This window comes from Sylvia atricapilla, chromosome 9, assembly GCF_009819655.1.
Source record: "Sylvia atricapilla isolate bSylAtr1 chromosome 9, bSylAtr1.pri, whole genome shotgun sequence".
Taxonomy (NCBI): domain Eukaryota; kingdom Metazoa; phylum Chordata; class Aves; order Passeriformes; family Sylviidae; genus Sylvia; species Sylvia atricapilla.
In genome coordinates this window covers 8,313,868-8,330,279 of record NC_089148.1, presented here as the reverse complement: position 1 = coordinate 8,330,279, position 16,412 = coordinate 8,313,868, and the positions used below count along the sequence as shown (strand labels likewise).

The window sequence follows — 16,412 nt, the reverse complement described above, 5'->3', positions numbered from 1 at the left end:
CAGAGCCACGCGCTCCACCGCTAATCAGGCGGAGTTCGATAATTAAGACGTTAGCTAATTGTTAGGGACATTACCATTGATTTGTGCCCTTTAATGCTGCAGGAGCAGATATTGAGATGCAGAAATTGGGACGCATGCTCTGGGGAGGAGGCCAGTGGTATTTGCCAGGTGCCGTCGAGAAGCACAGGAAGATTCCAGATGGACTCTGGAACTACCTCTGTCCATGCTGAACTGAAGCCCAGAGCCAAAGCAAAGCCCACTGTCCATGGCAGGTACAGGACAGCAGTTGGTGACATTGCTGGGATGTGCCTGTTCCTTGGGCACAGTGGGAGCAAAGGTGCATCTGTGGAGGAGCGATGGGGAGGGGTCTCGAGCTCCCTGGCGATGCCTTTTAGTGGGAATGAACATCAAACCGAGTGACTGAGTCACCTTCTCATTAAACATGGAAAAGCTTTATCAAATTAAGGCCACTTAAAAGAGCCTGGGCAAAGGTTAAGTGCAGTTTAGCGTCTGAAGTGGATTGACTCGGCTGAGCTGTGTCTATGTATGAATTCACACAGGCGCCCAGGCCACCTCTTGAACACCTCGGGACAGACAATTCCAAAGGGCTCAATTTTTGCAGGATGCTCCCATTGCTCTGGAGCCACCCGTCTCGCCTGGGGCTTCGTGGAACCCACCCCCCTACAGCCAGCCCTGCCTCTCCCTGCCTACGCCGTCTCCTCCGCCCCCTGCCCCGGCTCGATTGTGGCTTGCAAGGAGCTGCACGGCCGGGCTCGTATCCGCACGCTCCCAAGGAAGCGCCAGGGCCTCATTGATCTGCCGGGGTAATTAAGAGAGCGAAGCAGGCACCGCCGGAGCGACAGCAGCGCGGTAATCGCCGGCAAAGTGGGCACGGCGGGGTGCTGGCAGCCACCTGGCAGCCGGCCTCGGAGACACGGCTCCAGGCGGCGAGCGTGGGGACAGCCACCTCGGAGCCTCCCGTCCTGCCGGAGCCGCCGTGCTCAAAGATCACAACCGTGGCTGCGAACAGATTCTCACTGGGCTCCCGCAAGCCACCCTCGGTAGCCCGTTCAGTCCCCACAGCCGAGGGACTCTAAGTCACTGCCCTCCTCTCAGCTCATGAGATCAGTTAGAAAACCTGCGGGACTCAATGACTTGGGTTCCTTTTATTAGCTTTTCCTCACATCCTCAAGAGCGAGACACTTGAAGATGAGAGTAAAGGAAAATAGCAGAAAATCCCAGGACTCAGGGAGCCCAGGATTTGCATAAGACATCAAATGAGTTGAAGCCTGGGCCGCTGTCAGGGGAGATGGCAGCTGTGTGCAGCGAGTCGCGCCAGTGCCATGTGTTCTGCCCTCTGGCTTTGCACACCCGAGACTTTCACACCTACAGGCAAAAAGCCTCTTAAATAAAGCAATGTGCAAAATACAGTTTCACCCCCCACCCCAGCACAGTGACGGCAACAACAGCTCCAGCTTCCCCACCTTGCGCCGAGCTCTCACTCAGACCAAAGAATCCCTGCAGAAAGATCTTTGGGACCGGAGGAGAGCATCCCTGCACACGAGGGGATGAGGAAAAAGAGCAAGCCTGTGCACATGGGGCCAAGGAAAGAGAGCAGCACCGCAGCCTCCTCCCCAGGGAGGATGGCTCCTTCCCTGGAACAGATCCTGCATGCCCGGTACCCTCCTCATACAGGAGCTGGGGGCAGTGCAGGGTGAGGAACGCTGCTTCCCTTCCCTGCCATGCCTTCGCACGAGTGACAAGTGTCACGGACGGGCAGTGATGCACAAGTGTAGCTCAACGTTAGCGGCACAGGATAAATAAGGTGGCGGGTGGCTGGTGTTGGGCAGAGAGAGGGAGCCCTCCTCTGGGGTGTCAGAGTGTGGCCACTCCCCTTCCCAGCACCCTGCTGCTCCCCAGGTCTCCAAATTGTCACTGAACGGCCACCAAAACCAGCTCCGCTTTGGGAAAAGTGCAGCGGCCTCCTTGCAACATCTCCGGGGCTGGCAGGGACCCTCCTGGCTGCTGAGAGAGGGGACACTGACATCTGCCGGCAGGTCCCACCCGGCCCCGCAGCGCCGTGCTCGGAGTGCCCGGGACCACAGCGGGGGCACCCCGGGACCCGCCACGGCCGCTGCAGGGCGGCGTCCCCTGGGGAGGGGACAGGGCAGGGGGAGCGTCGCTGCGCCGAGAGCTGATGCTCTCCGGCGCTTTAAAGACACAGAGTTTTGTTTCTTGCTGGAAAGATGAGTGTTTCGGGAAGGGAACGGAGCCCGGCAGCGGGGACCCCCCGGCTCCCGGAGCTGTCGCTACTGTGCCGGGTAGATGCCGGAGGCGAGCAAACATCTCCCGAAGGATCACGCACCCACGGCTCGACCCGATGCCCCGGGTGGTGGAGCGGAGCCCTGCGGCGCGGGGAACGGGCGATTCCCCCACAGGCTATTGATTAATCGGTGCCCAACGGAGAAATGTGCGCTTTAACATTGGCGGGGGCATCTCCCCCGGTCTCGGCGGCCGCGGGATGGCTCACCCGGCATTTCACACCGAGCAGCGCACTCAGCACACAGCAGCAGGTCCCAGCATCCCGGGCAGCCCGTGTATCCCGGTGGCCCGCCGGCAGCCGGTCCCACCGGGCCGGTCGCAGCCGCCCCTCACCTGTCGGGCCCCACGGCGGGGCGCCTCCCGCCTCCAAGGACTCGGTGCCTTCCGCTACTCCCGGGAAGGCTGCGAAGCGAGCCCGGAGCGGGGACACAACTTGACCAAGGTCACCGAGCGAGCCGGCCTTGGCACCCGGGATTTCCGCCCTCGCGGGGCCGCTGCTCGCCCCGCACCTCTCCTTTCCCCCACCGCCTGCGAGATTCCCACGCCGGCCCCAACCCCGTCCCACAACTCCTCCCCGCGACCCCGCACACTCACCCCAGGCTCCGAATCAGCGCCGGCGGGGCACCGGCCGCCTCTCCTTGGCGTCCCGCTCCGATCCGCTCCGCCTCAGCGGCCCCGGGCGCTGCCCCGCCGCCGCCTCCGGGCCGTGCCATGTGCCGGCGGGCGGGCGGGCCCCGGCGGCGCCGCCACCATCCCGCGCTCCCTCAGCCGCGGCCCGCCACTGCCGCCGGCTCCGCCGCGCTCCGCGGGGCCGCCGCGCCGCGCCATAATATATGCAGCGGCCGCAGCCAATCACAGGCGCCGCCGGCGGCCCCGAGCGTTCCCATTCGCCAGGAGAGGAGGGGCGGGGCGTGGGGGGGCCCGTTCCCGCCTCCCGCCCCGGGGTTAGCGAGCCCCGGGATGTCCGGGACCGGGAATGGGGAGCTTGGAAAGGGACCACAGAGATCATCCCGAGCCCCGGGATGTCCGGGAATGGGGAGCTTGGGAGGGAACACAGAGATCATCCCGAGCCCCGGGATGTCCGGGACCGGGAATGGGGAGCTTGGGAGGGACCACAGGGATCATCCCGAGCCCCGGGATGTCCGGGAATGGGGAGCTTGGGAGGGAACACAGAGATCATCCCGAGCCCCGGGATGTCCGGGAATGGGGAGCTTGGGAGGGAACACAGAGATCATCCCGAGCCCCGGGATGTCCGGGAATGGGGAGCTTGGGAGGGAACACAGAGATCATCCCGAGCCCCGGGATGTCCGGGACCGGGAATGGGGAGCTTGGGAGGGAACACAGAGATCATCCCGAGCCCCGGGATGTCCGGGAATGGGGAGCTTGGGAGGGAACACAGAGATCATCCCGAGCCCCGGGATGTCCGGGAATGGGGAGCTTGGGAGGGAACACAGAGATCATCCCGAGCCCCGGGATGTCCGGGAATGGGGAGCTTGGGAGGGAACACAGAGATCATCCCGAGCCCCGGGATGTCCGGGAATGGGGAGCTTGGGAGGGAACACAGAGATCATCCCGGGCCCCGGGATGTCCGGGAATGGGCGGCTTGGGAGAGACCCTAGAGATCATCCCGAGCCCCGGGATGTCCGGGCCCGGGAATGGGCGGCTTGGAAAGGACCCTAGAGATCATCCCGGGATGTCAGGGGTCGGGAAGGGGGAGGTTGGAAGGGACCGTAGCGATCATCCCGTTCTCGTCATAGGAAAGGACACCTTCCGCTAGATCAGGTTGCTCCAAGCCCCGCCAACCTGGAGCACTTGCAGAGATCCACGTTGACAGGTTCTCTGGTCCAGCCTCGTGTGCCGGTCATTCCCGGTGAGCAGCAGGAGGACGCTGTCAGTGCCACCAGATTTAGTGTTCTCGGATGGTTTTTTTTTATACGTGTTCTATTTATCCGTCTGTGTTCTTCACACCTCCCACCAAACCCTTTCCTTGCTCTTCCTCACGTGTCGTTAGGCATTCCAGGGGCGCTGCTCCTGGGGATGCATCCCCTTTCCAAACGGGAGGGTGGAAAGGACCTTGTAGGAGACACCCTATAATAATGCAATTACACCGTCTTTTTTTATTATTTTTCAGAATGAAAAAGCTTCTTTTAATGAGTTTGTGGTGAAAGAAGAGCAGTGAAAACGCCTTTTGGAAGTCATCCAATGGGATTTCCCTGTGCTCCCCCAAAAAAACACAAAAGGAAGGCCACCGCCTAAAAACACCACTGCTCATTTTTCCTTTTTTTTTTTTTTTTTTTTTTTTTTTTTTTTTAGGGTGGTGGGGGACTGTGGTTTGTTTGGCGGGTTTTTTTTCTGATTTTCCCTGATTTCTCCTTATCCTGAGCCAGTTGGTGCCAGAGGGAGACAGCCCTGCTGAAACACTACAACCCCACTGGTTTAGTTCAGTGCTTCGCTCTGGTTGTTGAAAATGGGTAATTTCTGGTGAGCATAGTTCTTCCTGCCCAAAGTGTCATGGAAATTAAAAATACATGGGGTTAAAAATACAGATCACTCTGGAGAAAAAACAGGCAGTTTTTGGGGTGTGTGGGACACAGAGCTGTCCCCCCTCGATGCCGACCCTGGGGAATGTTAAGCATCACAACTGGCACAAATGAGGGAGGAGGAATTTAGAGAAACCTTACAAAGGGAGGTGGAGAGCTCTGCAAAAGAAAAATACACAAGAAAAAAAAAATCACAAGTATCTGCTGTGTCTGGTTTTCTTTGGAGGTGCCAGGTGGGATGGGGCTGTGTTCCCATGAGGAGATGGTGTGGAGCTGTGGAGTGGGAGCTCTCTGATGCCTCCACACCGTATTCCAGAGCTGTCTGCCATCAGGAGAGTCCCGCGGGGAAAACCAGCAGATCACCATGTATTCCTGCTGGGATGAGGACTGGGCATTTCCCCCAGAGTGGAAGAAGAAAACATTTTCCATCAGAAGATTTTGGTTGCAGTGGGGACCACAGGTGTCTGCAGGAAGATGTGGCTGTCAGACAAGCCGTCAGTGCTGCTTTGTGCTCACTTAAAAAGGGTGAAAATAAGAAGCATCTGTATCCGGCAAAAATATCCAAATCCAGCAGGTTTGGGGTTGCCCTTACACTCCATACACATATACACATAAATATGTGTATATGTATATATATACGTATGTATGTATACACACATTCACATTTACAGACAATGATATATATTTAATATGGACTTGGGGAATTCAGAGATCGGTGACTTCTTCTGGGGCTTTGGGGCCCATGACTTCTCCTGGGACTTATTTTGGAGGTCCCTCTGTGACTTTTTCTGGGATTTTGGAGGTCGGTGACTTCGGGGGCTTTGGCTTCCATGACATCTCGTGGGACTTCCCCTGGGATTTTTGAAGCCCGGGGTTTCGGAGGTGCGGGATTCTGGAGTTCTGTCATTTATCCTGGTGGTACCTGCGCGCTATCCTCAGCGCGGAAGGAGTCCGCGCAGTCCCGGCGCCGCATCGCTCCGCAGTTCTCCCGGTTTCCCGAGGATGGGGGGATGGAAACGGGGGAAGAGGAGGACAGGAGAGGCGGGGGGCCGGGGAAAGCGAGCCGTGCCGAGCCGCGCCGAGCCGCGCCGCACGGGGAGGCGCCGGCCCGCGGTCCCCGCCCCTCGCCGCCGCCTCCCGCCCGGCGCCGGGAGCGCGGCGCGGGGCTCCAAGATGGCTTTGGCCGGGCTGTGCTCGCTGCTGGCCGGCTGCTGCCTGGCCGCGGGCAGCGGCCCCGCCGAGGCGGCGGCGGAGGCGGCGGCCAAGGAGCTGGAGTGCAAGCTGAAGAGCATCACGGTGTCGGCGCTGCCCTTCCTGCGGGAGAACGACCTCAGCATCATGCACGGCCCTTCGGCCGCCGAGCCCAAGCTGCTCTTCTCGGTCCGCAACGATTTCCCCGGCGAGATGGTGGTGGTGGATGACCTGGAGAACACGGAGCTGCCCTACTTCGTGCTGGGTGAGCCTGCGGGAGCGCGGCGGGGCCCCGAGCATCCCCGGCGGCGGGGCTCCTCCCTGCCGCACCGGCGGGCGGGCGCCCTGCGGCGGCTCGGCGCCGGGGCCGCTTCACCCGCTGCAGCATCTCGGCGCCGGGGCCGCTTCACCCGCTGCAGCATCACGGCCGCAGGTGCCGCAGGCCGGGCGTGCTCCGTGCATGCCCGGGTTGGCACCCGCGGGGCTCGTCCCCTGCTCGATCGATGGCCACCGGCGGCTTGCGCTGGCGGGGGGCCCGCAGTGTCTGCTCCCAGCCTGAGGGTTTCTGCTTTGTCTGCCCCTGAGCAGGGAGTCACCTTTCCTGCAGCCTGATGGAAAAATACTCTGCTGCCCAGCATATCCCATCCTTGCCTGCGTGTGCTGCCTCCAGCGCTTCTGCCCCCAGGTTTTAGGCTCTGGCCTATTCGCATGGTCTGGGTGGTTCCCAACTGCTCTTCATCCACTTGGGTGAGGCTTAGCTGCCCTTATCTCATGGGCTCCTTAAGGTTTTTTCCACCCAAAAAAAAAAAAAAAAAAAGCCAACGATTTGCTCCTTTGTTTATGCCGAACGAGGCCTCCACCTCTTGTATGCAGGGCCCCGTTTCCCTCCTCACCACCTGGAGCAAGTCACTGAGATGTTTCATTTTTGGTGACATTGGTGCAGAATGGCAGTTCCTTGCCCACACATAACATCCTGCCCTGGGCAAATGCCACCATCACTTCCCTAGCAGCCTGACAGCAGCTGTGTCACCTCCTGCAAGCCTTGTCCATCTGTTGCTTCTCCAGCTGCACCTTGGGTGTCCCATGAAGTTCTCAAAATGCCACCCTTGTTTGGATGTTGGCCCAAAAATGAGGTCCTGGTGTGTTGCTTGTTGTGACATTGCCCCGCTGTACCACCCTTGTGTATAGCAGTGACCCCAGACTGGGTTTTTTTTTTCCCCAGAAATTCATCACTTCCATGGGCTATGGACCCCTCCACGTGCTCAAACCCCCAAGTTATTCTTGCTGGGTGGGCTTGGGGCAGCACTGGCTGCTGTGTGGGCACCCCCTTCTCCCGGGTGAAAGGCAGAGACAGGGGCTGCTGATGCCGTGGGGAGGGGATGTGGGGACAGCCAGGGGTGTTTATCCGGAGTCCAGGGGCCGTGTGAGGAGGAGCAGCGCGCTGTGGTGTGTCCCCGTCTCCCGGTCCAAGCCCCGTGCTGCGGGATGCTGCGGCGGAGGCCCGGGAGCGTTGCTGTGGCAACAAGGCAGCGGCGCTGCGGATGCCGGGGGACGCATGGCCGCCAGCCCCCGCCGCTTTGGTGTCCCCGAGGCCACCCGAGTGCTTGTCCCCTGACCCCTCGGACCCACTCCCGTGGAGCCAGACCCCGATGGGGCCCCAGGACCTCGGGTGCTGCCAGCAGGGAGCTCCTGGGTGGGGATCCTGGAGGAGGCTCCTGGGCATGACCCCAGCCCATACTGTAGGGTTTTCCTCAGGGATTTTTCAAATTTATGAGGTACCACACACTGGGCAGCATAGGAAAGAAGCTGCCTGCCCTGGCAGCCCCCACTGCTCTGATGATGCCTGGCAGGGCTTTGCTTTTGCCTCTACTCTCTGCTGCCAGGCAAATAGAAGGATGACAAGCCCTGTGCCAGTGCACCCTGATGTCCTGGTACTGGCCAAGCTCTCTGGGGCACTGCGGCTTGGGACATTGATCCCCCAAAAACATGACCGTGCGCGGTGCTGTGCCAACCCCCAGCATGCAGGGGTTTGAGCTGTGGAGACACAGAGGAAACCCAGTTCAAGTCTTCCTGCCTGGAATACTGGGGCTGGGCTGGCAAGAGGGACACCTTGTGTTTTGGCAAACACCCCTGTTTGCCAGGGTTTTGGCTTGGTGACTTCAGAGAGATGTCACGTTACATCTTCCTCTCTGCTGTGAGACAAGGGCTTGCCCTGAGGCTGGCATGGCCACTTTGCCATCTGTGGGCATTACTGTTTTGTGCTGTTTTACCATGTGGGGGGTGTTGTTTTTATTATTATAATTTTTATTGTTATTATTATTGTTATTGCTGCTACTACTACCACCGCTATTAGCCTGGACACTGCTTTTGCATGGCAGAACCTCTGAAATGCACAGAAGTCTTGCAAGACCCAGACTTGGCAACTCAGAGGCTGCAACCCCTGGGTCTGGAGGTTCCCCTGCCCAAAAACCCAAGACCATCAGTGCTGTCACTGCACACTTGCTGGGGTCATGGCTGTGTCAGGTTGATGCCTGGAGCTGGTGTGAGTGGCTGTGTTTTCACAAGCCCTCGTGCAGGGAGTGGAGGGTGTGTTTGAGCATCTTTCCAGAAGTGTGGCTTCACACAGTGTGGCTTGCACCATCCGTGGCAAACACCAGACCCTTTAATTGCACCCACCTCACTGAGTTTGAATATATAATAAATATTTTGGAGTGGGGGATAATCCCCACCCACCTGCTGAGCCTGGTCTGGTTCAGTGTCTGAACCAGGGGGAGCTGGGCAGCTTCTTCTTCTGCTCTGGTGTTTTCCAGATCTAGGGCTTGTGCACAGGGAAGGGGTTCCCAAGGAAAGGTAAGCCCCCACCCTGGCTGACAGGCTTGGGCCATTCCCAGGTGATGCCCCTGATCAGAAAGGGCCTGGGCTTGGGCTGGAAGCACCATGAAGTGCTTCACAGAGGCTCGTGGCAGTGGCACCTTGGCTCCCTTGGGGGGGATCTCCCCATGCCTCAATTTCCCCTCAGAGAGGGTGTGAGCATGCGGGTAGGTGGCTACAGTCGGGGGGTTAGTGAGGGGAGCAGCTGGGAGAGAGTCTGGATCAGGGAGCCCAAGGATGGTGGAGTATCATCCGCCTCCAGTCTCCCTCAAATTCCTCCTAAGTAATTTTCAAGGGCTTTTGAGCTTGGCTAGTTTCCGTGGACACTGGCATGTGTGGTTCCCCTGCCTTGGGGAAGCCTCCGTGCCACAGTGGCATCCCACTGATGGATGCATGGATTTTTCTCCCAACTGAGGATGTGCTGGGGTCTTTGGAGAGCCACATATGGTGCTTATTAAAGCTGAAGTGCTGGGGGGAGATGTTGAACTGGGCAAAAATAGCTGTGACTCCTGAGCCCTGATAACCCCTAATGGGAAGCTCCAGTAACATAAGTTTATTTTTAAACTTATTTATTTAAATATAAATGAGCTTTATATTTATCTTTACACAAGAGGGCGAGGCAGTGCTTGCTGCCTGCTTTCCATGCACCTTTTCTGGGTCTCACCCTCCCTGCTGCGTCCATCCCGCTGCCAGAGACAGCTGTGGGTGCCTTGGTGCTCTGGTCTCCCAAACACAGGGGCCTGGTTCCTCTGTTCCTCCAAAAGCAGATGGGCTGTCTGTGGGGTTATGACATCTGCTCTAAGAGGAGGTGACATGCTTGGACAAGGCTCTACAGCTTTTTGCCAATGAGTGGAGCAAGTTTTAATTGCACTGGCCGCCTTCTTCTGTATGTGCTGCCTCACTGCCTGCATTTGCTGGGGAGCAGCTCAGGGCTCTCACCATAAACCCCACAGTGGTTTATATGTTTGTCCCCAAAGGGACTCCAACACCATCTCCCCATTTTCCTGTCGGGTTTTCTCCCACCTCCTCAGTTTTTGGGAAGTGCTGAGGGTGTGAGAGCTGGGATGGGGCCGCTTGCTGCGCACCGGGCTGCCTGCATTTAGTACCACCTGCTTCCATCCTGCTTTCATCCTGCTTTCAATCAAGCAAACCTTCATTTTGGAATGGTGGCCTTTCGTCTCGTTTTGTGTTTGTTGCGTTAGTTGTATTTTTTTCCTGAAGGGAGGAAGCGTTTTGCTGGTTGGTGGCCATTAAGAAATGCTAATTTGCAGCTCAGTATTCCCTGTCTGCTCGCCTTCACACCCCCTTCTCCCTCACTGCTTGGCTCGGCAGCATCCAGCCACATTTGATATGTCATTAACTGGATTCACACTCCTGCAGGCTGCTAATTTTTTTGGGCCCCATCCTTTGCAGGTTATAAAGCAGCACGAGGGGTATTTATGAGCATCCTGGCTTCGCTCAGCCCCTTGGGCTTGACAGAGATTTGTGATGCAATTAAAAGCCGCGCCGAAGACGGTGTCTTTGACTCCTTCGCCTTCTCCGTAATGCAATAAATGTTTGAAAAGTAAAGTCTTGAAATACCTTTTCGAGTGTAAAATCGACTTGAGAAATGAGAAAGCAGAGCTGACGGGTTGAACTTGTGCTTTCTGGGTGCCAGATATTTCAAGATCTTGAAATACTGGATGGTTTCTTGCATGCTGGTATTTCTTTTTCTTCGATGTGGAGGAGCTGAAGGAGCTGCTTCTGCCTCTCCAGGTTCCCAGCCCAGTCGGTGTGCTCTGAAATAGGGCAGTGCAGCCCCTCACCTCCCCACTTCCCACTCCCCACTGCCCTCCTGGGTGCCTCAGCAGCAGAGGGTGGGAGATGGTTCTTAACTTCAATGACTTTAATAGATTATCATAAACTCCAGCCTTAATACAAGCTGTCATGATTTCAAATTATCTTACTTTTAAATTAAATAGATTCCTTTTTAAATACAAAATCAATTCTAATTTTTTAGAGGGGTGAGATTTTTCAAAGGCACCGATGAGCTGGGCATATTTAACTGCTCTTGAATATCTCCCCGAAATATCTAATCAATTTTTTTTTTTTTTTGCTAAATCCTAGCTAAGCTCTTGGCTCTACTGCTGGAGGCTCTGGCCCTGACTTCCCTGGGTTAATAACGGGATTGCAGAGAGGGGGTTTGCAGGGCTGTGAGACAGATCAGGGTGGGATGTGGCTGCTGCTAATCGGGGTGACGGCCACCGGAGCGCCCGCCCGCCCCGGCTCTGGCCAGATGTGACACCCGTCAGCTCTCATGCTCGTTCCACACATCTCCCTGCTGCTGTGGACTGCTGGAGATGGTGTCCTCAGGCTCTGTCCTCAACCCCCAGCTCCTAAAAGGCCCTGGAGGAGGGAACCAGGAGCTGAGGGGCTGCAGGGTTGCATTATCCTGTACTTTTTTCTAGTTCCATGTCAAGTGAGAAGAGCGTCCTGTTGAGCTTTGTTCCTCTCACCTGCATCTGGGTGCTGGCTGTGGGTCCCAAAGCTGTTGGCACACAGGGCGGCTCTTTGGTCCCAGCTCTTCGTGGTGGGAGGCAGTTCTTGGGGTGTTGTGGTGCCATTCCCTGGCTTGACTTAATTCCCAGGATCATCACCACCAGAGATCCCCTTCCATCATATGTCACCATCCCATGAGAGCAGAGCACTGCAACAGGGCTGACTCCACCGTGGGGCCCACAGTGTGAACCTTGCGTCTGGGAATAGGTGTAATGGTGAAATAATGAAGCAAATATTAAGAAATTCTAAAGTACCTAGAGAATAACTAAGTTAAATTATACCAGGGGAGCTCAATTGCCTCGCTTAGATTGATTGAATTACTAAATGAGCCTGACTAATGGAATGGAGTGGATATATCGGACTTTTACTCGAGATCCTGAAATAATTTCTCTAATAAGATTGTGAGCCATTAATTGAACTTGGCTTTGATCCTGGACACTGTCACATGCTCTGAAACCCACTGGTGTGATCTGTGCTCTGGCAGGCCCAGCAAGGGGACAGCTGCTGTCATCTTCCTGCTGGGTGGCTTGGAGGGCAGCTGGGGGATTCACCTGGGGAGGTCTCAGGTGCTGTGGTGAGGAAGGGAACCCAAAACACCCCATCTCAGCTGCCCTCCTGTCCCTTAGCAACCCCCATCCTGGCAGGGGCATTCACTGAATTTCTCCCTGCTGCCAGCAGCTGAACACCTGGCTGGTGTCTGAGCCCCAGTTTCCATGCATTTGAGATGGATGCTTGGAGTGTATGCCTGCCGAAAATCCAGGAGTGCCACGTTCTTGCTACATCCTCCTGGAGTGGTTGCTGCTGGTGGTGGAACATCGTTGTAGCACCCAGAGTGCTGCTGGGTGTCTGATCTGCTGTGTCAGATGTTTGTCCCCAAGGCTGGGGGGCCTCCAGAGTTTCCAGCAAAGCAGAGAAGGATCTATCAAGGGGATGCATCCTACCCTGGCCCTGCCCTGGAGCACCTGGTGGGGCAGGACATGCTTGTTTAATAGAAATATCTAATACCTCATCTAATAATTGGGTAAAAACTGCTGGTGGCACCCCATTCCAGCTCCTCCTCTTGGCCACACAGCGTGACCACATCCCTTTTCCAGCTGAGTCCAGAGCCTGGAGTGAGGTGACCTGCTCAGAGCCACCGAAGCACCGGGGACACCCCATGCCTGTACCATTCCCTCTTCCAGGCAATGGAGCCCAGCACCAACCTCAGCTAAGAGCAGGGGCCACCCTTAAACCTCGTGGTGGGGTGGGAAATGCTGCAGGAAGGCTGCAGGGAGTCTGCTGTGGCCAGACTGGGGGTGATGGGGGCTCAGGAGGGAGGCACAGTGTGCTCATCCCCGTCCTCACAGACGCCTTGTCCCCGTGCTGTGCCCATCGCAGACTCACTCTCTTGCCGAGCACGGGCATTCCAGTGACATGGAGGATATACAGGGCCTCTTGTATATTTTTTTTTTTCCTTAACCAAGGGGAAAAAAAAAAGTAAGAAATAAGGATTTGGTCTCCGGGAACCCGTTGCCACAGCAACAGTGCATCCAGCTGGCTCCAGTGGCAGCGGGGCTGGGAGGGGATCTCGCTGACCCAGAAAGCAGTGTGGGGACTGGGATGTGGGGCTGCTTCACCTTTCCAGGAGGGTGTCAGGGTCTGGCAGGGTGGGCAGGGAACCAGCAGTCAGCCAAGGGGGCTCCTGGTGCCCTGTTTTGTCTCTCATCCTGGATGTCTCAACCCATGTCCAGTCAGGGATGCTCAGGCTTGGTCCTGTTCCTGCCCTGTGACCTGTCCCTGTTTTGGGGCTTGAGCTGCCCATATGGGCGCTCCTCAAACACCCCCAAAGGTTTCTGGTAGGTTTTACACCTCTGGAATTGGCTGTGGTTCTACTGCTGGAGGGGACCTTTGGGCAGCCCTAATGTCACTGTCTCACCTCTGCCCACCTCTCCACATGCCAGTGGCATTTGCTTCTGGGCTGCATCCCATATTTTATTTTATTTTATTTTACTTTCTTTTATGCTCCTCTGTGGTCTTAAATGCCGTTCTATTTTGTTTCATTCTGTTTAATTTTATATTCTATTATGTTTTATTTTTTTCACGGTCTCTCAGCCAGCTAAAAGGAGATTGAAATCATCTCTTGGAGCCTTGCTGCAGAGCAGTCTTTCCAATGAAGGAATTTTTGCCTGGTGGGATTAAGGCAGTGCCTGGATGATGACAGCTCTGTCATTTAAGTCTGGTTGTCCTTTTACTTGCAAATTGCTGGGCTCTGGCATCTCTGCAGCTGTGGCCGGTGGCTCACCCCAAACAGCAGCTGGGGAATTTGTCTAGATAAGGGAAGATTTTTGATTGCCAAGTTCCGTCTGTCCCACTGCAGCTTTTTGCTGAGAAATCACCCAGAGGCTGATGCCCTGCTCCCGTGGGCCGTGTTGGTATTTCTGACCCTGTTTCCTGCCCTGCAGCTGGGGGTCCTTGGGATGGATGCTCCCCTGGTGCTGGGCTCTTTGGAGCCTGGTGTGGCATGTGGTTAAGCTGACCCCACACTTTGCTTTGCTCCGGGGTCTCGTTGGCTGGTGATGGGCTGAGGAAGGAATCTGAGCCTCTTCCCTCCGTGGCTCGTGCCTGCAGAGCCTGAGATCCACTGGGAGGTGGGCAGGGACTTTTTAAAACGTTCATATTCAAAGGGAAGCAGGGATCCTTTAGGGACCCTCGAGCTGGTGGTGGCTCATGGGTCACAGAATTTGGGGTCCACAGCCCCCATGCGAGAGGGGACACAGCCCCTTTTCTGGCCAGCTCTGAGGCATCTCAGTCATTAGGATGACTAACGAGCATAGCAGAGCAAGCAGCTTGTGAGATGCAGAGAGCTGGCTTTGCTCCTACAGGGAGCTGATCCAGCTGAAAACTAACCTGGTGGAGGAATGAGATTGGGGAATCCCAGAACTGTAGAGTGGTTTGGGTTGGAAGGGACCTTAATGCTCATCTCGTTCCACCCCCTGCCATGGGCAGGGACACCTTCCACTGTCCCAGGCTGCTCCAAGCTCCATCCAGCCTGGCCTTGGAATCCCACTTGGATCCCACTTCCAGGGATCCAGGGGCAGTCACAGCTTCTCTGGGCACCCTGTGCCAGGGCCTCCCCACCTTCATGGGGAAGGATTTCTTCCTAAGGGCTGGATGAAGGGCAGGACAAGGTGGCAGAAGGTGCCAATGCTCTTAGTCGGGCACGTCACAGCTGCTTGGCCCAGTGAGGGCTGTGTTACCCTGTGAGTGCTTCCCAAATCAGGTCAGTGGTCCAAGGAAAACCATAGCCTGTTTGCCAGAGCCCTTTGGGATGGAGGCCTTGACCTTGTTTTTTGGGAGTGGCGCCTCCTTTTCCTCCCTGCTGCACCCCTGCCCTCCTCCCCTGCCAAAAAACCCAGCTGCCATGTCACCGTCACAACATCGTGGCTGCCTGGGAAGGCAGATATTAGCAACCCCGAAATATCCCCGGGACAGGCTCTTGTGTGATGGGAGACAGTTACCATGGAAACCTCCTTCAAATTAAAAAAAAAAAAAAAAAAAAGAAAGAAAGGAAAAAAAAAACCAAAAAAACAAAAAACCCCAAATTTAAAGCAGCCCTTGTAGCTCAGAGGAACTGTAGACCTTATAATGGGTTTTGGCAACCCCCCTTTTTCTTTTATTTGTTCCGGCTAAAAGCTGCAAGAGACAAGGCAATTAATTTGGCATCCCAAGGGGAGTGAGAGAGTGAGGGTATGGTGCTGGGAACCAGATTACCGGGCTGGCAGCGCCCGGAACTTCCCGGTGTCACTGCCCCACAGCCACCAAACACCCTCCTCTAGTGGGGTTCCTCCAACACAGGGGAAGAAGCAGGGGAGTTTTTTAGTAGAAATGGCTTGATGGGTTTAAAGACCCTTTCTACACGTATGGAGTGTCTGGGAGGGGGTAGGATGAGTGGAGGGGTCAGGGCGCTGCAGGAGGGGTGAGGATTGGGAAAAGCACCGCAGGTGGCAGCTCCAGCGTGGGGATGGGTGGCTCCAGCGTGGGTCGGGGGGGGCTTGTCCTTACCAGGGTGGCAGGAGGAGGCAGTGCCCTTTCTCCTGCAGGAAGGGCAGCAGCATGGCAGGAAGGCTGCTGTGTGGATGAGGCGAGCCGGCTGGCTGGTAGGGAAGGGGGATGCTTGGTGGGAGAGACGTCCCACTCCCAAATTTTCTTGCCAGCCTCTACTGTGCAGCAGTGGCCGCAGGGTCTGTAAATGGCTGCTGTGCTCTCGGCCCATTTGCTCCCCTAATGATGTCCCCAGTGTCTGCAGCCTCTGGGAAGTCTCCTGTTTGGACTGCAAAGGCTGCCGTGCCTCCCACTGCCTTGGGCTGGCCCCAAGCTCCCCTGGGCACAGCTTTCCCAGTGGTGGTTGTGCTGTTCTGCCATCCCAGTGCTGCACCTCCCAACCTTTCCCGAATTGCTGAGCCAGAAATAGCTGGGCTCTGTCTCTTGCCTCTTTGGGAGAGCTCTGGAGAGGAGCAGCGAGGAGACTTGAGAGCTGTCATGCTGCCTTGGAAAGGAAAGCCTTGCTGGCTTTCCTGCTGGCCAAGGGGGCAAGCCGGGAGTTTGTCTCTGCAGACACGAGATGTATGGCCTGGCAATCTAGGGGGAATTATTAATGTCTCTGCTGGTCTATGAGCTACAAGGATCTCATCCCAGCTCATGCCAGGGTGCCACTTCAGTGGCCGGAGATGTGTGTCCAAGCCTCTGCAAGCAAGGCAGTGCCTGAAACATCCTTCGAGGGGAAAAGCAAACAAATATTTTTAGTTTTTCGGCAGGAGCTGCTCTCTTCTGGGTTTGCTGTGGTCGTGGTGTGCTCAGACTTGGTGGGTGTGGTGGTTTCACGTTCGCCAAATTTTGCTTACTAAGTGGGAGATGGGATTTTGGGACAAAAGGCGAAACAGACACAACTTTAAAGTAAAAACAGATAGATTT

The 16,412-nt window shown here is 56.4% G+C and overlaps 1 protein-coding gene across 1 annotated transcript in view; it reads left to right on the top strand.

Annotated features, from left to right (window-relative positions):
* The first annotated feature begins 6,035 nt into the window (after window positions 1-6,035).
* Window positions 6,036-16,412, top strand: part of ASTN1 (astrotactin 1) — a 54,874-nt gene continuing 44,497 nt past the window's right edge. Inside the window, exon 1 of the mRNA XM_066324713.1 lies at window positions 6,036-6,318. Within this exon, the coding sequence (XP_066180810.1) occupies window positions 6,036-6,318 (283 nt within the window). The remainder of the gene's footprint in view (window positions 6,319-16,412) is intronic.